Raw genomic sequence first — 27,936 nt, 5'->3', positions numbered from 1 at the left:
TACTTGTAGATCAGTGGCTGGTTCAGCTATCATCAGAATTGGTTTTTCCTTTAGTAGATGGGAACAAGTACAGAGCATCAAAGCTGTGTTCAGAGTGTGAGAGACTTTGAAACAAATCCCTCCATTGGGCTGAGGCAACTCTGAGAAAGCAGGCATGGAAAGATTATAAGAACACCAGTGAAATACAATGAAATATGGCCTTCTAAACACAGTAGGGTCAGGGCACATACAAACTCAGAGATTGTGGTGATTGTGACAGCATGTACAGGGCCTGCATGGGTCTGCACCAAATGTGGTCTTAGTATTAAGAAAAGTAGACACAAGTCCATATCCCTAACACAGAAGCTATCTTCAATAGTTTACAGATAAAAAGTTAGTTCTCTCCAATAATGTCTCACTGAAAGTACAAACCCCTCTTAAGGGCTGGCCCCACCCCCAGAAGTAGGTGGCCAACACAAAATCAACCTAACGGCATCTTGGGAGGTTTTCATAACGTTTTGTGATACTATTTTCTCCCCCCACTCTCTTTCTCATTCCTTCCTCCTTTTAAAAAAACTTTTAGGTCCTTTGCATACATATGATGGCTTTTAGTTTTGTGTTTTTACAGTTTTGTGTGTATGAATGTGTGTGTCTCTACATTTATATGTTTTTTTAAGCTTTCTCTTTGGTTCTCTTTTTTCTGTTTTGCCTTTTTCATGTTTTTGTTTGCTCTTGTTTTATCTTATGTTATTGTCTTTAAATGTTTGTTTTCTAATGAGAAACAAAAAGGGTGTGGATTTGCATGGGAGGAAAGGTATGATCTTGGAGGAGTTGGTAAAGGGAAAACCTTAATCTGATTATTTTGTATGAAAAAATTCATTTTCAATAAAAAACTAGAAAAATACAAAAGAGCAAACAAAACAAAAATGTATTTTATGAAAAATTGTAAATAAACTGTATTAAAAATTTAAAGTATTCTCTTAGACTCTGCATGACGTCTGATCAGGCTCTTCTGGCTTTCATAGTCTCTGTTGATTCACCTGATGTAATTCTGATAGGTCGGCCTTTGTATGTTACTTGGCTCTTTTCCCTTGCAGCTCTTAATATTCTTTCTTTGTTCTATGTGCTTAATGTTTTGATTATTACGTTATGAGAAGATTTCTTTCTTTCTTTCTTTTTCTTTCTTTTTCTTTTTTCTTTTCTTTTCTTTTCTTTTTCTTTCTTTTTTTTTTTTTTTTTTTTTGGTGTTCTATAACCTTCTTGTACCTTTATGGCTATCTCTTTCTTTAGGTTGAATAAATTCAGGGATTTCTACCTTCCCTTTCCTCTTATCAATCCTTCTTTCTTATGTAAAAGGGAAGGGGTGGAAGAGAAATAGGGGATATAGTATATTATAGAAGTTAAAGAAATACACAGGTAGGGATAGGTTAGCAAATTTACTCTTTTTTTTTCTGGAGCTGGGGACCGAACCCAGGGCCTTGCGCTTGCTAGGCAAGCGGTCTACCACTGAGCTAAATCCCCAACCCCGCAAATTTACTCTTAAACAAAATATTACATAGATGTATCTTATATTGGTAGAAATCTTTGTAATTGATACAAGGTTGAAGTTGTAGTCTCTTACATCGATACAGAATTTATTTGATACAAATTTAAGGTTTTCATTGGTATGAATTTTTATTGATATAAAATTGAGATTAATTTTGTTACTCGCATATAGGCATTGTGCCTATACAACACATTGAAGAATACAACACTTAGACCCAGTCCTATAACTGCGATTATAAAGTGTTTTTAGATGATTAAGCAATGAAAGTATAAGGGCCAGAGAGCAAAGTCAAGGTTCTGGGTAATTAAAAGGGTGTTTTTGAGACATTTCAACTAGAAATGGCTGAGAGTAGTCAAGGCTTAACAGTTCAGAAATGCTTTGCATAGATAGTCCTCAAACACATCAGAAGTCCACCGAATATGATGTTTATGGACATTTCTTTATTAAAGATAATTTGACTGCTCCTGACAGCATCCCTTCTTGGATTCTAAGAAGAAATTGAGCATCAGTGGAGTTGCTCCAACTGTGGTGAGACAGCCACTGGGCAAGAATTGCCTCAATTCATCTACAGACAAAATACTGTCCAGAAAAAAGACAGACTATGCAGAATAGTCAACTGATAATTTCTGCCAATACATGGTAATCAGCCCTTCAAAGCTGTACATTACAAAGGTCTGTCAGATGATCCTGGGCCAAAAGGCTGAAGACTGATGCATCAATGTTTTGAGGAATGAAGGACTGTCCAGGTGACCAGTGGTCTCTATAAGTTGGCTAAGTTTTGGGAGCCATGTTTTGTGTTTCTCATATTTTCAGGTAATATTAGTTGTTCTTGGCTTTCTGACAGAGTTGAAGACTGGTTGAAACCCAAGCTGTTTAGAGTTGAGAAAGATGATATAGACTTAAGATGACATACAATCTAAACCAGTACATAAGTCAGGTGTAGAATTATAAGTCTTCCAAGTTAGGAGAGATGACAGAGTGCTTTATTGGTGGACTGGGTGTTAAGTGTATCTTATACTTTATAGAATGTAATAGTGGTACTCAATTTATATCTGGGGGAAAAAGCCTTTTAACTGGACAAAAAAAGGAAAATGTGGGTTGCTCTGATGCTGTTTGTATTTGATGCTAATTATGCTTTCCCAAGAGGGACTGCCTAGGACGAAAAGAGAAGCACATATTCAGGTGACTTCATGAGAACTTTCTCTCCATTTTAACTTGTAAAATAAAGACAAGTGCTGGTGATTGGGCAGGGGAAGGGAAGGTGGAGCTGAAGAGTTGGGGAGGGGGAGAGAGAGAAGAAAGGAAGAGGAGGTGGAAGAAAGATGGAGCTGAAGCACGTGGTCTAGAGAAACTGCAAGTTCTAAGGGATCTCACAGTTGGGGACTAGAGTACAGTGGTACACTGGCAGTATTGTGGTGGATCTGCCCAATCTAGGCATGCAGCTTGTACTCATGTAAGGCAAAGGATCTAGTCAATGAGAAAAACTGGCAACCTCCATATTTGGAAAAAAATCTTTCTAACCCCACATTTGATAGAAGGCTAATAGCCAAAATATATATATATAAAAAAAAACCTCAAGAAGCTAACCACCAAAAAACTAAACAACCCAATCCAAACTGAGAACTTACAACAGTGGAATCTTGAATGGCTGAGAAGCACCTTAAGCAATGTTCAAAGTCTGTGGTGATCAGAGAAATGCAAATCAAAACGACCCTGAGATTCCACCTTACACCAATCAGAATGGCCAAGATCAAGACCTCAGGTGACAACACATGTTGTTGAGGTTGTGAGAAAAAGAAACAATTCTCCATTTCTGGTGAGATTGCAAACTGGTACAACCACTCTGGAAATCAAACTGAAGGTTCCTTAGAAAACTGGAAATAGATCTACATGAAGACTCAGCAATGCCTCTCTTGAGAATATACCCAAAAGAGTCCCACCATGTCACAGGGGCACATGCTCCACTATGCTTATAGTGGCCTTATTTGTGATAGCCAGAAGCAGAAACAACCCAGATGTCCCACAACAGAAGAATGGATACAGATAATGTGGTTCATTTACACAATGGAATACTACTCAGTTATTAAAAATGAGGACATCTTCATACCAACCAACCAGAGCTCCCACGGACTAAACCACCAACCAAGGAGTAAACATGGACAGACCCATGGCTCCAGTTGCATATGTAGCAGAGGATGGCCTTGTTGGGCACCAATGTGAGGAGAAGTCCTTGGTCCTGTCAAGGCTGGACCCCCCAGTGTAGGGGAATGTCAGTGGAGGAAGGGGGGTGGTTGGGGTGGGGGAAAACCCTCATAAAAGAAGGGAGGGGGGGATGGGGCTTATGTCTGGGAAACTGGGAAAGGGAATAATATTTGAACATAAATTTAAAAATCCAATAATAAAAAAACAGAATGAGGACATACCCAGTTTTGCAGGCAAATAGATGGACTAGAAAATATCATCCTGAGTGAGTTAACTCAGACCCAATAGGACATGCATGGTATGTTCTCACTAATAAGTGGATATTAGCTAAGAAACAAAAACAGAAACAACCCCCAAAAAACTAAGTACAGAATACCCAAGAGACAGTACACAGAACTCAAAAAGATCAACTGAAGGGCCCAAGTGAGGACACCTCAGTCCCACTTGGGACAGAAAAGAAAGCAACCACAAGGGGGGACAGAGGGAGGACTTGGGAGGGAATGAGGACCAGGGGTGGTTGGGAGAGGGGAACATGATCTGGTATTGGGTGGGAGAAAAGGACTGAAGCCTTGAGGGCCAGCAGAAAGAATGGAAACAGGTGACCTCAGGAGGAAGGAGGTTGAGAGGACCCTCCAGAATGTACCAGAGATCTTAGAGGTGAGAGACTCCCAGGACTCAAAGAGGGGGGACCCTAAATGAAAAGCCCTACAGTGAGGAGAGGGAATTTGTAGAGCCCACCTCCAGCAGAAAGACAGGGCATTAAGTGAGGGATGGGGTTGCTAGCCCACAGTCAAAACTCTGACCCCTAATTCTTCCAGTCTGAAAGAACTGCAGGGATGGAAATGGAGAAGAGCCTGAGGGAAAAAAGTTCATCGACAGGCCCAAAGTGGGATCCAGCTCAAGGGGAGGCCCCAAGACCTGACACCATGGGAGGCTATGGGGGGCTCACAAAAAGGGACCTACCATGACTGCCCTTTGAAAGGCCCAAAAAGCAGCTGAAAGAGTCAGATACAGATATGTGCACCCAACCAATGAAGAGAAGCTGCTGACCCCTCTGGTTGAATTAGGGAAAATCTGGAGGACGCTGAGGAGGAAGGTGATCCTGTAGGAGGAACAGCAGTCTCAATTAATCTAGACGCCTGAGATTTTTCAGACATTGGATCACCAACCAGGGAGCATACACCAGCTGATATGAGGCCCCCAACTCATACACAGCAGAGGACTCCTGGATCTGGGTTCAGACAGAGAAGATGCACCTACCCCTCAAGAGACTGGAGGCCCCAGAGAGTTCAGAGGTCTTGTGGGGTTGGTTTGGGTGGGGACATCCTCGTGGAGACAGGGGTGTGGGGAGGAGGTATAGGATGTGGAACAGTTGGAGGGTGGATCAGGAGGGTAATGAAATCTGGAGTGTAAAAAAGAAATTTTTAAAAAATCAGATTTGGTTATTAAGTTGACAAGGAGTAGACTACCTTTCGCTCTAAATTTGTTTTACCTGGTATTTTGTCACAACGGTGTGAAAAATAACAAATACATGTAAGAATTCTCAATAGATTGATTTAAGAATAGTATAAATGAGCTGCTTCTAAAAGGAGTGGTGTTAGCCATCTCTAGAACCCAAAGAGGATCAATGAGATCAATGAGATATTCAGGTCAGGTCTAGCATGATGTAGCTCTCTGCGACTAAGAGCTCTATGTAGATTTCTGGAGCCATCAACAACAGTAGGTTCTGAGCCCACAAAGCCACACAGAACTGACAGACCCTGATTTTCATACACACATTCATAATAGGTAATATAATTCCTTGTTAGAAGTCAATAAAAACAACACCGAATTTTCAGATCAGATGAATGCTTGGAAGTCACCTGACTCAGGAAGTTTACGTTATGTTAAGATATAAATCCAATGCTAAAGGCATACTGGTTCAAGGTAAGAGCATTTTAAAACCATGAATACCTCTGAGATGCATCCGTTGGCACATGTGTGGTTTCTGTAAAATTATCAATATTTATGATCTATGTCTTCTCAGAGTATTTTAAGTAGGCATTATTCTATCTTATATCAATTGACAGTTATAATATCTACGTCTTTTGTTCTCTGTAATTTCTTTCATTCTCTGTAATGATTAATATTTTTTTATTACTATTTAAGACCTGTATTAACAGGTGCTTGCAGTTTGTTGACTTTTTTTGAAAAAAATCAAGTTGCAAACTTTATTACAAATTAAAAATGAAGATCTTAAAAAAATCTCAAGTTGACCAGATATGAAACAATTTAAAAACCGTTAAAGGTGCATTGAGAAAAACTGGGCCTTTTTTTTCTCTTAAAAACACGTTTGTCATCACCAAAAAGAGACGTCTTTAGGTAAAAATAATAAAACCCCTGCTGCATAGGTAATGCAGACAGTTCTAGTGGATCCGGTCAACAGGCAAAAAGTAAGCACTTAAGGTCCTCAGCTCCAATCTTTGTTCATTTCTTATTGCTGGAATGTCTTATTCATTTCTTGTTGGAAGACCAAACCAGATGATGGTAGAGATGGTGAGCTGGCATTTACTCAGTCCCGCCCTGCTCAGCCTCGGGAGCAGACGGATTCTCAGCTGGTGGATTGGCTGCCTTTGTCTCTTTGCCACCTTGCGGTTTAGGGTTCTCTGAGCGTCTGTGTTGGTAATTGAAGTTGTAACGATAAGATACCGACCCTGAGGTGGCTGCTGACCTTGGGTCTCATTTCCTTGATTTTCTTTGTCCCCTTCATTGCCAACCTCTCTAGGCTGTCTTCGGCGAGGAGGGCCCCTGTGGAATCGTGGTCTGTAACCCCGATACATATTCTGTCTTACTGGTCTACCTTGCTCTCCTGCACCCTGGTTATCATCACCCTCCATCACTTCTTGCACAGTGGGGTTGGAATACTGTGGTCGACGTGCATAGGGTCTCCGCATGTAATAAGGTGGGAACCTTTGTCTGCGATGGGGCTGGCTTGTTGGGCCTGGCCTTCAGGAGCGCTTTTCGATCCCCCGTTCTTTTCCCCACTCTCACTATTCTGGTAATTTTGCTGGTAATTGTGTGGAGGACCCCTACGATGTGGATATTATCTATAATGATTACCATATACTGCTGCGTATTTACTGCCTTGAACTCAACCCCACCAGGGCCTGTATCATTTGCTGCGTCCGCACCCTTTTCTCCTTCAACACCAAACTCCAGTCTCTCCATCTCCTACACGACAAAGGTACTTCCTGGGGTTATTCTTCTTTATGGCAGTTTGTTGTACAAATACGTCTTCTTTGGTATAATTCCTGTTGATGAATCAGTATCCGTTCCTTACATTGAACCATTTTACTGTTCCTAAAACCTTCACTGTGATGACCTTCTTGTCCCTGCTGGCGGGCGCCTCCTGCGGAAGGCCGCCTGGGCTGCCACTACCCACGTAAGACTGGGCGTCGGTGGCATAGCAGCGTTAGCAGTCAGTCTAGGCCTGCTGCTCATGGTTGCGGTGATGGTGACTGGGGCTGGCGGCGAGGGCTGTGTTTGGTGTGATGGTGATTAGGCTGGCGGCTGCGGTGGGGCTCTCAGGGGTCCACTCTCCGATTAGTATTCTTTTTTTTTCTGATTTCTTTTATTGAATAGTTTATGTATTCACATTTCAAATGTTATCCCCTTTCCCGCTCCCCTCTCTCCCATTCCCCCTCAGTCTGCTTCTATGAGGATGCTCCCCCTCCCAACCACCCAGTCTCTCCTCAACACTCTGGCATTCCCCAACACTGGGGAAGCCTTCATAGGACCAAGGGCTTCTCCTCCTATTGATGCCAGACAATGCCATCCTCTGCTACATATGTGACTGGAGCCCCCCCCCCCCATGTGTACTCTTGTTACAGGTAGAAATACAGGGACAAAGAGTAGGACGGAGACTGAAGGAAAGGCCACCTGGCCCATCTCATATGCAGCCACCAAACCCAGGCACTATTGCTGATGCCAAGAAGTGCTTGCTGACAGAAGCCTGATATGGATGTCTCCTGAGAGGCTCTACCACAGCCTTACTGATACAGATTAACCATCTGTTAGATGCTTGCAGCTAACCATCAGACTGAGGACAGGGACCCCAATGGTGGAGTTAGAGAAAGGACTGAAGGAGCTGAAGGGGTTTTCAATCCCATAAGAAGAACAACAGTATTAACCAACCAGATTTCCTAGGGACTAAGCCAAAACACAAGTAGTATTCTTGCTTCTATGGGTGTTAACTTAGGATCTTGGCTCCTGGGATCCATCTATTCCTGGCTAAGTGCTCCAAAGGCAGTTTTCCTAAAGAAACATTTCTTACTTTTGACTCAAAAAGACAATAAAATTTAAATAGGAAAAAGTAAACATTGGAGACCTTACCATTCGAGATAATTTTCTACAAACGCCGACATGGGGCTGATCTGCACTGTGTAAGTGTCATTTGCAGAATACTCAAAGAGTCCATAGTAAGGGTTGAAGAGCTCCTGAGACAACAGGAAGAAGAACTCTCGAGAAGGGCCACTGTAGTCCAGCCTGCAAAGGAAGCACAGGTCCAGGAAGTTCAATTTTGTGATAAATTTTTATACAGGTCCTAGTGAAGACTTTCGGGTTTGGGGCCTGAGAAGCAGCAAGTAGTCTCTCCTCTTGGTAGTGAACTCCAGGTAGAAGTACCAACTTAGAGAAGACAATATTGGTTTGGGGGTACTTTTTAACCAAATGTCTACAAATGAACTCTGAAGACAACTGTATTTAAACTTTCCCCCTTTCAACTATCAAGTGTCTATAAGATAAAGCACACAGCTGGCCCATTGCAAACAGGGCCTTGTTGTGGGAGCATAAGAAAAATTTCCTACAAAAATGTGTGTGTGTGTGTGGGGGGGGTGTGTGTGTGTGTATGTTTGGTGTGTTCATACAAGCATACAAGCTCATTTCATTTGCTTTTAAGGTAGTTGAATTGCACACTTAGGTAATTAATGAAGTCACAGAAAGCACATAAAAACTATGGTATATAATTTGATATATTCATTTTGGAGTGAAGATTCTTTTTTCCTTTTTCTTTCTCTTTAAAGAGGAAGAAGCCTAACACTTGAGAATGCCTGGGGAGAGGAAAGCTAACGAAGAGTTTATACTTAGAGCCACTTTAGGCCAATGGTTTGTAGCCACCCTATTCTTTCCTGAGAGACATTGCTTCTCATTCCTGGGATTTGATTTCCCCACAGCGATCTATATGAAGCTCCGGGTGCCTCACCCCTCCTCTCCAACAAAGGTGATGTAGAGCTTGTTTCTCTGGAGCTCCTTCCGAGAGTATGCCATCACCTGATTGAAGGTCCCCTCCAACAAGTGGTCTCGACGGATGATGAGCCTGAGAATGAAAGGCACAGTGAGTGGAAGCAGTGATATCGGGGTGCTGAGCATTGCAGTCAATCGTGAGCACTCATTATTACAGCTTCACTCATTAGCTTCCAAAATGACAGGGAAAGCCAAGACAGGTTCCGTCAGCTTGATACTGGGTTTGACACATTCAAAATGCTGGCACTCAAAGAACACCTGCATGCTTATCACTGGACACACCCAGCTGTATTTGAAATTATTCTTCTGTTAAGTGATATCATGTGTCTTAGGTTAGGAGGTAGCTTAAGTTAGGATTTTAAATCTGAGCTCAGCTTTCCAATTAAAATAATAAACCTCTGGGGCAGGTAACACTGGTTTTACTTGGACTTCATTGCAAAGCTGCAAAGAGTTCACAAAAATTGCCTTAATTTTACATTCCTCTTACTTGAATGGAAATATAGGGTTTTAGCTTGGGTTAAGGGTGTCTATTTTCTGGAAAGGTCTGCTGTTGATACTGTGTACTTCTTTGTCTTAAATATATAGTTTTTTTTGTCTTTTTCCTCCCCTTCCCTGTCTTCTCCCTTGCAATTAGTTGTACATTATTCTTTTTCTCCTCCAATTTTCTAATTTTCCTACTCATCCCTTTCAGGCCATAGTGTTGCCATATCAATCTATTCAACATTCAAGCGAACGTCCCTTAATTTAGAGCCTGGTACTAGGTACTCACTTAATTTTACCCGGACCCTGCCCAAATCCTTTGGCTTCCAGTTTTCGGTAGAAATTGCGGAGCTTAGCTTCAAAATCCCTTCGGTACGGTGAAGGGGCCCTGGCACTGGCTCTCTGTAAACCTGTAGAGAGAAGCACAGGGTGACAGTCATGACTTTTCATTCAGGAACAACTGTGCAGGGTGACAGCAGAGCCACAGAAGCATGTCCCTAGCCTTAGTGGCCATCTCTAAGAAATCCCTTTTATTGACACCATGCAACAACTTTTATATTAAACAAAAGTAAAAAAGCAAAGAGAAAAGTGGATCCTGATCAGACTGTATATTTTCCACTTTAATTATTCAAGAGTTTTGCTATTAAAAGCACCTCCATGAGAATTGCCTTGACTTGCTCATTTCTTTGGGTAATCAAAAGTACTAACATACACAAACCCCGTGGGAGAGAGAGCTCACCGCCGAGACAGGTGGGCACTCCTGAGACTGCAGAGCGGAAGAGACCACCAACACTGCCACCTGTGCCCACATCCCTGGCCCAAGAGGAAACTGTATACGGCCTCTGGGTTCCCTTGGGTAAGGGCACAGGAGCAGCAGGTCTCCTGCATCTGAGACACCGCCGGAACCTGAAGGGACCAACCGGATAAACAGTTCTCTGCACCCAAATCCCGAGGGAGGGAGAGCTAAACCTACAGAGAGGCAGACACGCCTGGGAAACCAGAAGAGTCTACACTCGGCCCACATCTCTGACTCCAGAGGAAAACACCAAACGCCATCTAGAACCCTGGTGCACAGAAGCTCCCGGAAAGTGTGGTGCAGATCTTCCTGGTTGCTGCTGCAGCGGAGAGCTCATAAGCAACACCCCACGAGCAAACTTGAGCCTTGGGACCACAGGTAAGACAAACCTTCCAGCTCCAAGCGACCTGCCTGGTGAACTCAAGACACAGGCCCACAGGAACAGCTGAAGACCTGTAGATAGGAAAAACTACAGGCCCGAAATCAGAACACTCTGTCCCCATAACTGGCTGAAAGAAAACAGGAAAACAGGCCTACAGCACTCCTGACACACAGGCTTATAGGACAGTCTAGCCACTGTCAGAAATAGCAGAACAAAGTAACACTAGAGATAATCTGATGGCGAGAGGCAAGCGCAGGAACCCAAGCAACAGAAACCAAGACTACATGGCATCATCGGAGCCCAATTCTCCCACCAAAGCAAACACAGAATATCCAAACACACCAGAAAAGCAAGATCTAGTTTCAAAATCATATTTGATCATGATGCTAGAGGACTTCAAGAAAGACATGAAGAAGTCCCTTAGAGAAACACAGGAAAACATAAATAAACAAGTAGAAGCCTTCAGAGAGGAATCACAAAAACCCCTGAAAGAATTAGAGGAAAACATAAATAAACAAGTAGAAGCCTATAGAGAAGAATCACAAAAATCCCTGAAAGAATTCCAGGAAAACACAATCAAACAATTGAAGGAATTAAAAATGGAAATAGAAGCAATCAAGAAAGAACACATGGAAACAACCCTGGATATAGAAAACCAAAGGAAGAGACAAGGAGCCATAGATACAAGCATCACCAACAGAATACAAGAGATAGAAGAGAGAATCTAAGGAGTAGAAGATTCCATAGAATCATCGACTCAACAGTCAAAGACAATGTAAAGCGGAAAAAGCTACTGGTCCAAAACATACAGGAAATCCAGGACTCAATGAGAAGATCAAACCTAAGGATAATAGGTACAGAAGAGAGTGAAGACTCCCAGCTCAAAGGACCAGTAAATATCTTCAACAAAATCATAGAAGAAAACTTCCCTAACCTAAAAAAAGAGATACCCATAGGCATACAAGAAGCCTACAGAACTCCAAAAATAGATTGGACCAGAAAAGAAACACCTCCCGACACATAATAGTCAAAACACCAAATGCACAAAATAAAGAAAGAATATTAAAAGCAGTAAGGGAAAAAGGTCAAGTAACATATAAAGGCAGACCTATCAGAATTACACCAGACTTTTCGCCAGAAAGTATGAAAGCCAGAAGATCCTGGACAGATGTCATACAGACCCTAAGAGAACACAAATGCCAGCCCAGGTTACTGTATCCTGCAAAACTCTCAATTAACATAGATGGAGAAACCAAGCTATTCCATGACAAAACCAAATTTACACAATATCTTTCTACAAATCCAGCACTACAAAGGATAATAAATGGTAAAGCCCAACATAAGGAGGCAAGCTATACCCTAGAAGAAGCAAGAAACTAATCGTCTTGGCAACAAAACAAAGAGAAGAAAAGCACACAAACATAACGTCACATCCAAATATGAATATAACAGGAAGCAATAATCACTATTCCTTAATATCTCTCAACATCAATGGTCTCAACTCCCCAATAAAAAGACATAGATTAACAAACTGGATACGCAACGAGGACCCTGCATTCTGCTGCCTGTAGGAAACACACCTCAGACACAAAGACAGACACTACCTCAGAGTGAAAGGCTGGAAAACAACTTTCCAAGCAAATGGTCAGAAGAAGCAAGCTGGAGTAGCCATTCTAATATCAAATAAAATCAATTTTCAACTAAAAGTCATCAAAAAAGATAAGGAAGGACACTTCATATTCATCAAAGAAAAATCCACCAAGATGAACTCTCAATCCTAAATATCTATGCCCCAAATACAAGGGCACCTACATATGTAAAAGAAACCTTACTAAAGCTCAAAGCACACATTGCACCTCACACAATAATAGTAGGAGATTTCAACACCCCACTCTCATCAATGGACAGATCATGGAAACAGAAATTAAACAGAAACGTAGACAGACTAAGAGAAGTCATGAACCAAATGGACTTAACAGATATTTATAGAACCTTCTATCCTAAAGCAAAAGGATATACCTTCTTCTCAGCTCCTCATGGTACTTTCTCCAAAATTGACCATATAATTGGTCAAAAAACGGGCCTCAACAGGTACAGAAAGATAGAAATAATCCCATGTGTGCTATCAGACCACCACAGCCTAAAGGTGGTCTTCAATAACAATAAGGGAAGAACGCCCACATATACGTGGAAGTTGAATAATGCTCTACTCAATGATAACCTGGTCAAGGAAGAAGTAAAGAAAGAAATTAAAGACTTCTTAGAATTTAATGAAAATGAAGGTACAATATACCCAAACTTATGGGACACAATGAAAGCTGTGCTAAGAGGAAAACTCATAGCGCTGAGTGCCTGCAGAAAGAAACAGGAGAGAGCATATGTCACCAGCTTGACAGCACACCTAAAAGAACCCAGATGCCCTTTAAAAGGGGAACAAGAATACCCTTGGCAGGGAATAGGGAGGCAAAGTGTAGAACAGAGGCAGAAGAGACACAGCCAGAATACAGCAAATACAGAGGCGAATGCCAGCAACAAACCACTGAACTGAGAATAGGACCCCTGTTTAAGGAATCAGAGAAAGAACTGGAAGAGCTTGAAGGGGCTCGAGACCCCTTATGAACAACAATGCCAAGCAACTAGAGCTTCCAGGGACTAATCCACTACCTAAAGACTATACATGGACTGACCCTGGACTCTGACCTCATAGGTAGCAATGAATATCCTAGTGAGATCACCAGTGTAAGTGAAAGCCCTTGGTCCTGCTAAGACTGAACCCCCAGTGAACGTGATTGTTGGGGGGAGGGTGGCAATGGGGGGAGGGTGGGGAGGGGAACACCCATAAAGAACGGGAGGGGGAGGGACTAGGGGGATGTTTGCCCGGAAACCGGGAAAGGGAATAACATTCGAAATGTAAATAAGAAATACTCAAGTTAATAAAAAAATATTAAAAAAATACCCTTTTAACATTCTGAAAAAAAAGTACTAACATAAAACGAACTAAAGAAAAGTTTTCTTATAAGTTGATATTAAAAAGCAACTGAATGTAGAATGAGACAAGAGGACCTTATGTATAATGTCCTGTGATTCTATACTGATACTGATGCTGAGAGGAGAAACATGCTTATATGCTAGGGTTTTATATTAAATCAACATTTCATGAACTGTGTAACTGAATGTGGAAGCTTGTGGAATTTTTTTCTGAACACAACATAACCAAAAGTTAATCTGAAACCAAATGAGTCCTCAGTGTGTCTGACAGAGCTCTCCTGTACTCCATACAACCTTATTGCAGCTTTGGTCTGAACACAATACATGTATTATTTACACTGTGCATGTTGCCATGGCATGTGATGCCAATGAACACTGCCCGAACACCTCTGCTTAGCTTGGAGACTCCTGTATGATATGAGTCATTACAGAAGACAAACACTTTTTAGTGCTTTCCTCCTGCCATTCCTCAGCATATAAACATCAAAGCTGATATGTCTTTGGGTTGAGTTGGCTTAGAGTGCTTGATTTTAAAAAGCCTTGTTTGAGTTTCATTTTAAGACAAATCAATGAATATGGGTTTAGGATTAGAACAGAATTTCCAACAGTTTCTGAAATAGTCGTAAATATTCTTCTGTGGTATGTATTTGTATAAAGCAACATTCTCAGAAGGGACACATATAAGACCAAAATATTAGACAAATCTGAAGAACATTGAAGATACTGTATGACCCACAGTACCAGATAGTCCACATTTAATTATTTTTCTTAAAATAAACAAGACATCATTACTATGCAAGCTTTCTTTTGCCTGTAATAAATGACTTTGAAATGGACCAGCCATTAGGGTGCAATGCTAGGTTTAGGTGGGGTTTAGGTCCAGCTCTATAAGGGACCAGAGAGTAAATATTTTAGCCTTTTAAGGTAATACAGTCTTGCTAGTATTGTTCATATCTACTGCTCTAAGTATGAAATATCCCACAGAAAATACAAATATAACCAAGCATGGGCAGATTTATTAGAATCATTACTTAGAGATACTGAGATTTGATTTTATTGTTCAGTTGAGCAGGATGACATACTCTTAAATCTCAGTATCTGGGATGCTCTCCCAATATAACCATGAACTTTAGGCTAGCCTGGGATAGTTATTAGAACATATTCATTTTCTTTCTCAAACATTTAGAAAAATAAACAAGTCCCATTGTAGCTTGGGCAACCTATAAAAACAGGTAGCAGTTTAGTTTGTCAATACCTGATTTACAGTACACTTTTGATTAGGATGGGGAGAGAGAGAGAGAGCATACACACACACACACACACACACACACACAGAGAGAGAGAGAGAGAGAGAGAGAGAGAGAGAGAGAGAGAGAGAGAGAGAGAGAACTGTTCTGTATTTTTTCAATTGGTGTAAACACATAGGACAACTTAGGTGACACTAGGCCAGAATTCCATGTTACCTGGGGAGTTCTGGGGTGAGGAACAGGGTGAACAGCGGGGAGAGAAGCTATATCCAGGGTGAAAGGCAGATTGCAGGGGGACATAGGACATGATCTCTTCTTCAAAGAGACTGTAAAAGTTAAAAAGAGGAAAGTTAGTTGTCTCTCTCCCCATGAGGAAATATACATAGACTTTGTAAGAGCAGCTAGAATTCCCACTTGCAAATTCGTTGGTTCTTTAACCCTTTATTAGCCCTACAACAAAGTCTCTTGAAGGGGGCAGTCCTGATGCTAAGGTACTGTTACCCAATTGGTTCTTGACTTGTCAGAAAAGAAAGCCCAGGGCCAATAGCTGGATGGAAGGTACAAGCAGGACTTCTGGGTCTCAGGAGGAAAATGCAGACACAAGGAAGGAAAGAGGGTTTTTTTCTGCCATGGTTTGGAGGAAGAAAATGCAGCAACCATGGGAGGTTCAGGTGTGGGGGGAAGGGAGCTGGGACCTATAGGTGGGTGGCCAAGGATGTTTGACAGGAACTAGATGGGACTAGCCACTAAAGGTTAGGGCAGATTGAGAGATGGAGATAATAAGTTGGTAAGGGTATGCTTTTCCAGGCGGGAGATGTCGGCACTGAGCAATTGTGCCAAGAAGACAAGTTATAGAGGAACAACCTGTGTATGTGTCTTTTTCCTCAGATTCAAGAGAAGCTGAGAGGGAGCTGGAAGCACAGTCTCAGATCCAGGAGCAAAGGTGGTAGCATAAAACTGCACATAACAGATCCCAATGCTCTTGTAATATATCTAACAATATGGATGCACAGTAAGGGCTGTCAATCAAGGACAGAAGCTCTGCTTCTATTATCTTGTAGAGCATATGTTTGATTCTCATCTTTTTCAGGCTGGCTCCAATCCCTTCTCCAACCTCTTCACTGTAGCTTTTCAAGGTCTCAGGTCCAACCTCTTACCTTAGCAAAATGACTAGATCTGCATCACAGGACAATTTCTCAAGTCCATGATTGCCCTCTGTCCGAATATAATGGATTTTCTCCCTAGAATAAAGTTGAAAGGAAAATGAGTATTACATATCAACTCAAAAGCTAAGGAATGAATAAATCATTTTAGATTTATTTTTATCTCTTCTTGCAACATGGCTAACAGCATTCCTCTGATATCTGGTGCATTTCATAGTACTCAAAGGTCATCTTCGAATTCCTAGGATCTTTGCAAGGGAGGGCTCCATCTGAGACTCACCTAGTTCAGAAGATGAGCATAGCAAGGTCAGAGTCTGCTTGAGAAGGGAAGACCGCAGTAAAGCTAGGGGGAACTGTAAAAAGACCTCTCTTGGCTCAAGGTATAGTGGAAGCCATGAGAGGACAAAGTGAAATCTGTCTCTAGGGAAAATCTTCCTGCCTGATAGAAAGTGTATAATACCACAACAGGAGCAGAGGGAGCCTTAGAGCTTTAGAATGACGAGGACATCCAGGTTTAGTCAAAGCATAGTTCTTAGTCTGTCTTGGTTCAGTTACAGGTTACTCATTCTTTTTTTTTTTTCAGGTTACTCATTCTGATCTCCAACTCTAATCTGAAAAATTACATTAAGTAAGTCTAAGGTAAGAAGTATTGATTTTGCTCAAATTGACTTTTCAATTTGCTTTCCAGATAATAGCAACACCAGTAATCACTCTATATATGCATGCTTTTTTTTTCTCTTTTTTTTGGTTCTTTTTTTTCGGAGCTGGGGACTGAACCCAGGGTCTTGCGCTTCCTAGGCAAGCGCTCTACCACTGAGCTAAATCCCCAACCCCTATGCATGCTTTAAATAAGTTAAATTTGCTTTTTTTTTTAACAGCTCAATTTAGGGAAAATTTAAGGATTGGATTTATTTTTAAATATTTAAATTTTTAATTAAATTTGTATTTTTATATCAGGTGAGGTGCAATTAAAAATAATTAAAAATGGAAATATGAAGCTATCACATATACCCTTCACTTGGTTTACCCCAGCAGGGACTAATGCCAGTGCAAAGTTGTTCTCTCTTTGACAGAAGCTCCAAATATATGGGCATTTTATTTAAGCTTTTTTTCATAGTTGACCATTACATTTATTGGTCTTATTTATGCATCATGAGTAAGTGGTTAGCTGAAGGACCATGGGAGACCCCAGAACAGCTGCACTGGAAGCATGGGTGATGTCTTCCCTACAGACTAATAAATGAAGTCTCCTTTCCCTAGTTTCCCCCACCCTATATATTCAAGGTCCTCTCTGAAACCCTGAGGCTACATGCATTAGGGTAGAATTGCATGCAAATGACTGGGAGAAGAGACTGGATGCATCCTTCTTGGTGGGAATGTCAACAGTCTAATATGTAATGGACTCTGGCAAGTAGACATGGCTGATCTTATGAAGGTGTACAGTGTGGTTCAGAAGACAGAACCATACACAGCATAGTTCTACAAAAGGACTTCATTCCTAGTAGCCTCAAACTGGTAGTAAAGCAAATGTCCATCAACAAATGAATGGACATTTAAGTCCATTTCATGTTATAACAACATAATCCTAAAGCCTGATCGTGTGTAAATGAGCCTTTGCCACACATGTATCTAAAACTTAAGATTCAGAATCTAAAGATGAAGAGTCAGTGTTTGTCTTAACAGTGGTTTCTTTTGCTTAAAATAATTTCCAGCTTTACTCATTTTCTTTCAATGTCATGTTTCCATTTTTTATGGTCAAATATAATTCTGTTGTATGTATGTATCAGTTTTTCTTTAGTCACTCATCTATTGATGACTATGTAGGTAGAGTCTATTTCTTAGCTGTTTACAGCACAACAGTAAACATTAAGCTTTTAATTCAATGTCTTTAATTTTTTTTGAGATTTCATATGTGACTACTGTACTTAGACCATTTCTGCCACTATCTTTCTCCACTCAAATATCTCTCATACATTCCCTCTCTCTCTAAAATGGAAGACTTCTTTCTATAATTATTATTGTAGAATAGAGATTTTTTTTTAAAGGTAAGGACAACCTTTGGGAGCTCTTTAAAATATGAAAGATGTTGCTGAACAGGGGCATGACCTAGGGTCCACCCTCATTTGAGATAAAATACTACTGCAGTAATTGCTATAACCAAAACCCAGGGATGTTCATAGTGGCTTCTCTAACTGGAGTTTAGAAAATAAAATAGATGGGTCTATGTACATTTTAGGGAGTAACAGAAGCCCAACTCCTTAACTCTCTACCTAAAAATACCTATGATACAGGTAAGTATGTCAGTGTATAAATATGTATATATAGTTTAAGTGGAATTTTCTCCTCTGGGATGACAATTCCCCCTCTGAGAGTCAAAGACCATTTCATACCAGCTTCCCAAACCAGGCATAGAAGCCCTTGTTTGAGTTGTTGGTCAGGATTTTTCAAGAGTCTCCTAAATTATTATAGGCTATTGCTACTGCTCTTGGTTCCTTTGCAGAGTTGCAAGGTAAACTCCTATTGCTGAAGACACCCTGTTTAAGATTAGGGACTAGAGGACCCTGAGGTTGATCTGATCTGAAAGCTTCTAAAGAAGGAAACCAACCAGAAGGCACCATGTAAGCTTCCAAAGCAGGGAAGTGACTAATAGTCCTACCCAGCTATGATGCCCACGAACCACAACAACAACCATCATGGCATGATGACCCTAAGGATATACAGTAGGGCCATGGGTCACTTATACCTTAGTGGTAACCAACAGCTGTATAATTGAACTTAGGATCTGCTCAACAAGAGGAAAACACGATGGGACAATCAATGGAGTGAAAAGGAAGCCCACAGAACGGGAGAGAAACTGACAAATATACAAATATCTGATAGAGGATCAATATTAGAATCTATAAAGAACTTAATTAGTAAGAACCAAAATGACTCATTTAAAACATGAGTCTGGAACATGAACAAAGAATTCTCAAAAGAAGGAAGATAAGGATAAGGGATTTCTTTTAAAATTGTTTATCATCCTAGAAATAAGGGAAGTTGGTAATCAAAACTATGAGAGATTATTATAGGTCCAGGACCCTCAAGACCAAGTTCTCAACACAAAAGGAGATTTATTTGGGGAGGGACATAGGGAAAGGAATAAGTAAAAAGAACAGGAGGTAGAGGATGAGAGGGAGGGGGTGGAACAAGAGTGGGGGGAGGGGTATTAAGGACAAAGGACTGCCTCTGAATAGAGAGGAGACAGATGTGACCCATAAAACAGTGTATAAAGGTAAAAGGGGAAACTCCATGTTAGGATGAGGTGTTTAATTTTAGTTGGGAATGTTAATTAGGTGAGCCAAAGAGGGTTTTGATTGCTGGACTTCAATACTTTGATAGTGGGACCTTGGCTGTCAGCCTTGGTAGTGAGCTTTAGGAATGAAATCTAATAGATGTTTAGCAAGGCAGAGAGAGGGACCTAGGGAGAAAGGCAAGGCCTGAAACAGCCATGTTCAAGTTGGTCAGAGTTCCTTCAAAAAACGACTTTGAAATTTTATCTTACTCCAGTCAGAATAGCACAGATCAAGAAAACAACTAAGAACAAATGCTGGAGGGAACGTAAAGAAACGGAAGCTTTTATGTGGATTGAAAACTGGTACAACCACCCTTGAAATCATGTGTAGAATTCGCAGAAAGCTAAAAATGAACCAACCCTATAACACAGCTGTATACCATGCCCTGGCTGGATATCATGCTGCTCTGATACTTAGTCATGTTCATATCTGCTTATTCACAATAACTAGGAAATGGGAACAACCCACTGTCCTTCAACTGACACATGGCTAATGACAATGTGATACATATATACTATAGAGTGAAGAAAAATAAAACCTTAAAACTTTTAGGTAAATACTTGAAACTAGAAAAGATCATATTGAATGAGGTAACGCAGAGCCAGAAGGACATGTTCCATGTTCTCACCCCCTGACCCCTGACCCCTGGCATTTCACTTGAGGTTCCTAGCACTAAACCTTCACATGTGAGTACATATCCTTAGCAATGGCAGAAACCAGGAAAGTGAAAAGGGACAATTCGTGGGGCAAGAGTGAGCAAAGAAGGGGAGGAAGGATTTTATTAGCCAGAGGGGTAGAGGATACTACAGGAAACTCACACAATTGACTCTTCTGGCTCCTATAATCCTTCCTCTGCTTCTTCTACAGGATTCCTCAAGCTCCAGTGTTTGGCTGACAGCATTACAATTTTACTAGTTAGCTTTTTATTTTAAAATATATCTGAACAGGGACCTAGGAACAGTCAGGGGCAGGACCCTTCCGGTTTCTGCCTGTGCCGAGAGCTGAAAGTCAGTCGCCAGGAGTGACTACATACCTGAGAGCAGAGGTAAGACCAACTTTTCTGCCTCAAGCAACCCAACTGGAGACTTCGGGTCACACGACCCCAGGAACAGTATTCTGTTCCCAGATCCAGCTGAAAGAAAACAGGTCTACAAGAGTGCTGGCACACAGGGTTACGGGGGATCATGCCACTGTCAGAGACAGCAAGACAAACTAACACCAGAGACAACCTGATGGCAGGAAGCAAGCACAGGAACCTAAGCAACAGAAACCAAGATTACTTGGCAACATCAGAGCCCAGTTCTCCCACCAAAGCAATTACTGGATATCCAAACACACCGGAAAAGCTATATTTGGACATAAAATCACATCTCATGATGATGATAGAGGACTTTAAGAAGGATATGAACAACTCCCTTAAAGAAATGCAGGACAATACAAGTAAACAAGTAGAAGCTCTTAAAGAGGAAACACAAATTTCCTTGAAAGAACTACAGGAAAACACAACCAAACAGGTGAAGGAATTCAACAAAACCATCCAGGATTTAAATATGAAAATAGAAACAATAAAGAAAGCACCAAGAAAGACAACCCTGGAGATAGAAAACCTAGGAAAGAGATCAGGAGTCATAGATGCAAGCATCTCCAACAGAATACAAGAGATAGAAGAGAGAATCTCAGGGGCAGAAGATACCATAGAAAACATTGACACAAGAGTCAAAGATAATGTAAAATGCAAAAAGCACCTAACCCAAAACATCCAGGAAATGTAGGACACAGTGAGATCAAACCTAAGGATAATAGGTATAGAAAAGAGTGAAGACTCCCAACTTAAAGGGCTAGTAAATATCTTCAACAAAATTATAGAAGAAAAGTTCCCGAACTTAAATAAAGAGATACCCACAATCATACAAGAAGCCTACAGAACTTGAAATAGATTGGACCAGAAGGCCTATATTCAACAAAACTGAAAAATGTGGAGGAAATGAACAATTCTCTAGACAGATACCAGGTACCAAAGTTAAATCAGGAACAGATAAACCAGCTAAACAGTCCCATGACTCCTAAAGAAATAGAAGGAGTTATTAAAACTCTCCCACCCAAGAGAGGAGAGGGTGAGAATCCATGGCAGGTGATGTTAAGATTCTGCTCTGTGTATTTACAGGTTGTTATTAATGCTCCTAAGGGATGGATGGTAGCGGGCTTTGTATGTTTAAGTGGGCAGTTATATCTTATCAATTGGATCTAAGATTATTGTGTGTTCTTTTATGTGAGGGTTTGAGTGTAGGAAAGTGTGCAGCTGGGATGTGTTTCCACCAAGATATCCAGCAGATATCTTGGGGCACTGAGGTGCTGGACCTAGCAGGGCAAAAGACAACTATACTTTTATTATTTATTATATTTTTACAACAATAGATGGCGAACCAATGTGATGGACAAGAATCCAGTAGTAATTCTAAGAGTTGAGAGAAAGGTTTTTATTTTCTAAGTAAGAGGAGGCCAGTGCCATGTTAAGTCATGTGATATCTCAAGGGCCGGAATTCAAACAAAGAAACAGGGAAGCCACCTGGGCTGGTAGGCTGTAGGTCCCCTGCTGTGTGAGAAATAATGGCAGCTCAGAGAGTTAGAGATTAAAAGCTGCTTTTTAAAGAAAGTTGTTTAGGAAGTCTTTCAGGATACTCATATTCTTTTTAACCTGGGCTCCACAGGAATTTTGGGTTGAAATCCTAGTTAGACAAGCTACTTCTTAATTACAGGTATTATTAAAAGGAGACTGAGTTTGTTTTTAGAAAGAAGAGAGTAAAGAGATTACCTGAATCAGGTGGGGCTTTTCATCCATGGTTCACTAAAAAAATTGGTCACTAACTCCATGTAGAGAGTTGTGATAAATGTCTGTAATGCCAGGGAGAGTGAATGAAGACATATATTATAGAAGTTATTAAGGTTAAATAAAAATCTGTGGCTCCGGGTAGAGGGCTTAACAGATTGAGATATTTTGGGCAAAAGTCCTGGTTTGATATGTTGCTTATTGATATTGGAATTAATAGAAGGTATTTGGTTTGTTTTATGAATTACCCCTCTAAAGGCCATATGGCTCGTTGATGCCGGCTAGCGAGGGTTTGTGGTTACTTTTGATATTTACCACAATAGGAAGCTCGAATTCTCTTAACGAGGGCTCCACGGGAATTTTGGGTTCATTTCCTGATATCACAGAGTACAAAAGCCTATCAGGCTCATTGTTTAGCTTACTTCCTTTTTTAAAAATTGTTTAGTTTTCATGATGGGTGTGACTTTGAGGTTTTTGGTTATATTATTACTCTGGGAGAGAGTGCAAGATACAAGCTTTTCTGGTTTCAGACTAAGGAACACAGTATTTTGGGAGAAAGATTTTGTCTTTGTGCTTTTAAAAAGTGTGCTTAGGCTCTGGAAACCTCACAGAGTCATACTGATCAGATTTGATAGAGGTAGACTGCCTGAAAAATTGATTCAGGAGAATCAAACAAAAAGATATCTTGATTCTATACTTTTGTCTTGAGAGTTGTATTTTACAGGGTGTGCCTACTTGGAATCCTGGTCTCAAGGACTTTCAGCTGGGTCCAGTCAGGACACATCGGCTACAGCATTTGCTTCATTCTTCCTACCCCCTACCCCCAAGGATATCTCAACGCCCATGTACAGCTTGAAGAAGTTATGGAGGAGTCGTCGCCCCAATTCCCTGGACTTTGCAGGGGCTGAAAGTGGTTATTCTAAAGTTGTTTTTATGAGGAATTTAAAATTGGTTGTAATTTAACAGGGAGGAATTAGCTAGATTGAATTGTACAGTCATAATCTCATTTGGTAACTAAGCTTAAATCACATCTTTGTTTGGGTATAGAATTTATTTGTCAAAAAAGTTTAAAAGTACAAGGTTTAGAGCCAGTCCTTCTATTGTTGTCATTACAAACTTCTGAGTTGATTACACCCGTGAGTTAAGATTCAAATAGCAAAGTCATGGCTCTGAGTTTGTGAGAGTACTTTCAAGATAAAATTTAGGATATGGAGACAACAGTTCAGATTACCTTATATAGATAGAGGGTTTTCAAAAACATCAGAAATCCACAAAATTTGAGATTTAAAATTATTTATCTTTTGTTGAGACATTTCTACTCCTAACAGTTCCCCTTTGGTGGATTTAATGAAGAATTTGAACATCTCTACCTCCAGGCGAGGCAATATTTTGTGGCTAGGCAGCCACTGGACAAAATTGCCTATTTCATCTGCAGACTAATACTGTCCAGAAAAGGACAAATTATACAGAATAGTTGACTGATAAACTCTGCCAAGACAGGGTGATCAGCCCTTCAAAATCTGCATTTCAAGAGTCTGTCAGTTGATTTTGGGCCAGAAGGCTGAAGACTTGTGCTCACATGTTGCTAACAGGGTACTATGCTAGTGGAGATTTGTCTCTACAACCTCTAAGTTATAGAAGCCTTATTAGGCTTCCTATGTGTATAGATATTTGGTCATTCTCAGATTTCTGACAGGGTTGAAGACTGATTATAGTCTCATAGCCTATCAGGCTGTTTAACTCTGAATATACATATTTTATTGGATAGTTATCAGATAATATACAAGCTAGCCAAGATATAATATAGATTTTAAGCCTTTCTTAAGCTGGAATGAGTAACTAAATGTTCTGTTTAACTGATATAGTGATGGACTGGGTGTTGAGTATATCATATGCTTTATAAATTGTAGAATGGTAATAATTGTATTCAATTTATATATAAGTGAAAAGGTCTTTTAACTGGGCAAAAAGGGGGAAATGCTGTAGTTTGCCCTGAAGTTATCTGTATTTTGATGCTAATTCCACTGCCCCAAGGACAGCTGCCTAGTCACTGTATTCAGGAATCAGGTGACTTCACCAGAACCTTCTCCCCATTGAATTTGTAAAGTGCAGGTGAGGGGCAGGTACAGGATAGAAGGAGGCCGGTCATTGGAGGAGAAGGAAGGATGGGTGGGAGAGAAGTTTGAAGGAAGAGGAGGAGACTAGAAAGAAAGGAGAAGAGACAGAGGAGAGGGTGAGAAGCCATGGCAGGTGGTGTTAAGATTCCTAAGGGATGGATGGTACCAGGCTTTGTATGTTTAAGTGGGAAATTATATCATATCAATTGGATCTAAAAAAAAGTCTTCCATCCAAAAAGAACCCAGGAACAGATGGGGTTAGTGCAGAATTCTATCAGATCTTCCTAGAAAACCTCATGCCAATACTGTCCAAACTATTTCACAAAATAGAAACAGGAGGACCACTACCAAATTCCTTCTGTGAAGCCACAATTATACTTCTACCTAAACCACACAAAGACCCAACACAGAAAGAATACTTCAGACCAATTTCCTTTATGAATATCGATGCAAAAATACTCAATAAAATTCTTGCAAACCGAATTCAAGAACACACCAAAATGATTATGCATCATGATCAAGTAGGCCTCATCCCAGTGATGCAGGTATGGTTAAATATATGGGAATCCAACAACATAATCCACTATATAAGCAAACTCAAAGAAAAAAAACCCACATGATTATATATATCATTTTATACTGAGAAAGCATTTGACAAAATTCAACACCGCTTCTTGATAAAAGTTCTGGAAAGATCAGAAATTCAAGGCCCGTACCTAAACATAGTTAAAGCAAAATACAGCAAACCAGTAGCCAACATTAAATTAGATGGAGAGAAACTAGAAGCAATTCCACTAAAATCAGGAACTAGACAAGGCTGCCCACTCTTTCCCTACTTATTCAATATAATACTGGAAGTCCTAGCCAGAGCAATCAGCCAACAAAAGGAGGTGAAAGGGATACAAATTGGAAAGAAAGAAGTCAAAATATCACTATTTGCAGATGATATGATGGTATACTTAAGTGATCCCAAAAGTTCCACTAGAGAACTACTAAACCTGATAAACAACTTCAGCAAAGTAGCTGGGTATAAAATTAACAAATCACTAGCCTTCCTCTATTCAAAGTATAAACAGGCTGAGAAAGAAATTAGGGAAATGATACTGTTCACAATAGTCCCTAATAACATAAAATATCTCCGTGTGACTCTAACCAAGCATGTGAAAGATGTGTATGACAAGAACTTCAAGTCTCTAAAGAAAGAACTTGAAGAAGATCTCACAAGATGGAAAGACCTCCCATGCTTCTGGATTGGCAGGATTAATATAGTAAAAATGGCCATTTCCCCAAAAGCAATCTACAGATTCCATGTAATCCCCACCAAAATTCCAACTCAATTCTAGAGTTTGAAAGGGCAATTTGTAAACTCATTTGGAATAACAAAAAACCCAGGATAGTGAAAACTATTCTCAACAATAAGAGAGCATCTGGGGGAATCACCATCTTTGACCTCAAGCAGTATTACAGAGCAATAATGATAAAAGCTGGATGGTATTGGTATAGAGGCAGACAGATAGATCAGTAGAATAGAATTGAAGACTCAGAAATGAACCCTCACACCTATGGTCACTTGTTCTTTGACAAAGGAGCCAAAACCATCCAATGGAAAAAAAGACAGCATTTTCAACAAATGGTGCTGGTTCAACTGGAGGTCAGCGTGTAGAAGAATGCAGATTGATCCATTCTTATCGCCTTGTACAAAGCTTAAGTCCAAGTGGATCAAGGACCTCCACATCAAACCAGATACACTCAAACTAATAGAAGAAAGAGTGGGGAAGAACCTTGAACACATGGCCACTGGGGAAAATTTACTAAACAGAACACGAATGGCTTATGCTATAAGATTAGGAATTGACAAATGGGACCTCATAAAACTGCAAAGCTTATGTAAGGCAAAGGACACTGTCATTAGGACAAATCGGCAACCAACAGATTGAGAAAAGATCTTTACCAATCCTACATTTGATAGCGGACTAATATCCAAAATATACAAAAAGTTTTCTTATATGATTGTAGGTAACTCAAGAAGTTAGACTTTAGAGAGCCAAATAACCCTATTAACATGGGGTACAGAGCTAAACAAAGAATTCACAGCTGAAGAATATTGAATGGCTGAGAAGTACCTAAAGAAATGTTCAACATCCTTGGTCATCATGGAAATGGAAATCAAAACAACCTGAAATTCCACCTCACACCAGTCAGAATGGCTAAGATCAAAAACTTAGGTGACAGCAGATGCTGGCAAGGATGTGGAGAAATGGGAAAACTCCTCCATTGTTGGTGGGATTGCAAGCTAGTACAACCACTGTGGAAATACAATCTGAAGATTCCTCAGAAAATTGGACATTGCACTACCTGAGGACCCAGCTATACTTCTTCCTTGGCATATACCCAAAAGATGCTCCAACATACAACAAAGACCCATACTCTACTATGTTCATAGCAGCATTATTTATAATAGCCAGAAGCTGGAAAGAACCCAGATTCCTGTCAACAGAGGAGTGGATAGAGAAAATGTGGTACATCTACACAATGGAGTACTACTCAGCAATAAAAAACAATGACTTCATGAAATTCATAGGCAAATGGATGGAACTAGAAAATATCATCTTGAGTGAGGTAACCCAATCACAGAAAAACACACATAGTATGCACTCACTATTAAATGGATATTAGCTCAAAAGCTCCGGTTACCCAAGATACAATCCACAGACCAAATGAAGTTCAAGAAGAAGGATGACCAAAGTGAAGATGCTTCAGTCCTTCTTAAAAGGGGGAACAAAAGTATTCATAGGAGGAGTTATGGAGGCAAAGTTTGGAGCAGAGAGTGAAGGAACAGCCATTCAGATCCTTTTCCACACGTGGCCCATATATTTATATACAGCCATCAATACTATATAAGATTAATGAAGTGCATGCTGACAGGAACAGGATATAGATGCCTCCTGAGAGACACAGCCAGAACATGTCAAATACAGAGGAGAATGCTAGCAGCAAATCATTTGGAGAAACTAGAGATAGGATTGAAGGAGCTGAAGGAGCTTACAACCCCATAAAAATAAAAAAATGCCAACCAACCAGAGCTCCCAGGGACTAAACCACTACCCAAAGACTATACATGGACTGACCCATGCCTTCAGTTGCATATGTAGTAGAGGATGACCTTGTTGGGCACCAGTAGAAGGAGAAGCCCTTGATCCTGCAAAAGACTGGACTCCTTAGTATAGGAGAATGTGGGGGATGGGGAGGGTTAATGGTTGAGGAGAGGAACACTCTTATAGAAGAAGTGCATGGGGATGGGATAGAGGGCTTACATGTGGGAAACTGGGAAAGGGAATAACATTTGAAATGTAAATAAAAAGATATCCAATAAAAAATAAAGTAAAATATACCTGAAAATAATTCTGAAATGCATATTTAGTTACTGTGAACAATACGATGACATTTGTGGTTTATTGTTGGAAAAGTTGGCTAATTGCTGGTAGAGCACAAAATCCAAAAATTTTTGTTATTATTGTTTTTAAGATTATCATATACTTATTTAATTTTCCCCTTCCCTTGTCTTGTTTCAAACCCCTCCTTGCTTTCTTCCAA

The 27,936-nt window shown here is 40.4% G+C and overlaps 1 protein-coding gene and 1 pseudogene across 8 annotated transcripts in view; both read right to left on the bottom strand.

The window, feature by feature from the left end:
- Positions 1 to 27,936, bottom strand: part of Hecw1 (HECT, C2 and WW domain containing E3 ubiquitin protein ligase 1) — a 413,125-nt gene that overhangs the window by 78,407 nt on the left and 306,782 nt on the right. For all 8 annotated transcript variants that reach the window (XM_017600485.3, XM_017600489.3, XM_017600487.3 and 5 more), the window contains 5 exons: positions 16,058 to 16,141; positions 15,117 to 15,226; positions 9,777 to 9,897; positions 8,967 to 9,080; positions 8,099 to 8,251 (listed from right to left, as the gene is read on the bottom strand). In XM_017600485.3, the coding sequence (XP_017455974.1) occupies positions 8,099 to 8,251; positions 8,967 to 9,080; positions 9,777 to 9,897; positions 15,117 to 15,226; positions 16,058 to 16,141 (582 nt within the window). The remainder of the gene's footprint in view (positions 1 to 8,098; positions 8,252 to 8,966; positions 9,081 to 9,776; positions 9,898 to 15,116; positions 15,227 to 16,057; positions 16,142 to 27,936) is intronic.
- LOC134482721 (Y-box-binding protein 1-like) lies at positions 778 to 8,090 on the bottom strand (annotated as a pseudogene).

Source organism: Rattus norvegicus, chromosome 17 (assembly GCF_036323735.1).
Source record: "Rattus norvegicus strain BN/NHsdMcwi chromosome 17, GRCr8, whole genome shotgun sequence".
Classification (NCBI taxonomy): domain Eukaryota; kingdom Metazoa; phylum Chordata; class Mammalia; order Rodentia; family Muridae; genus Rattus; species Rattus norvegicus.
Note: the sequence above shows the minus strand (reverse complement) of the source record. Positions and strands in the feature narration are given on the sequence as shown.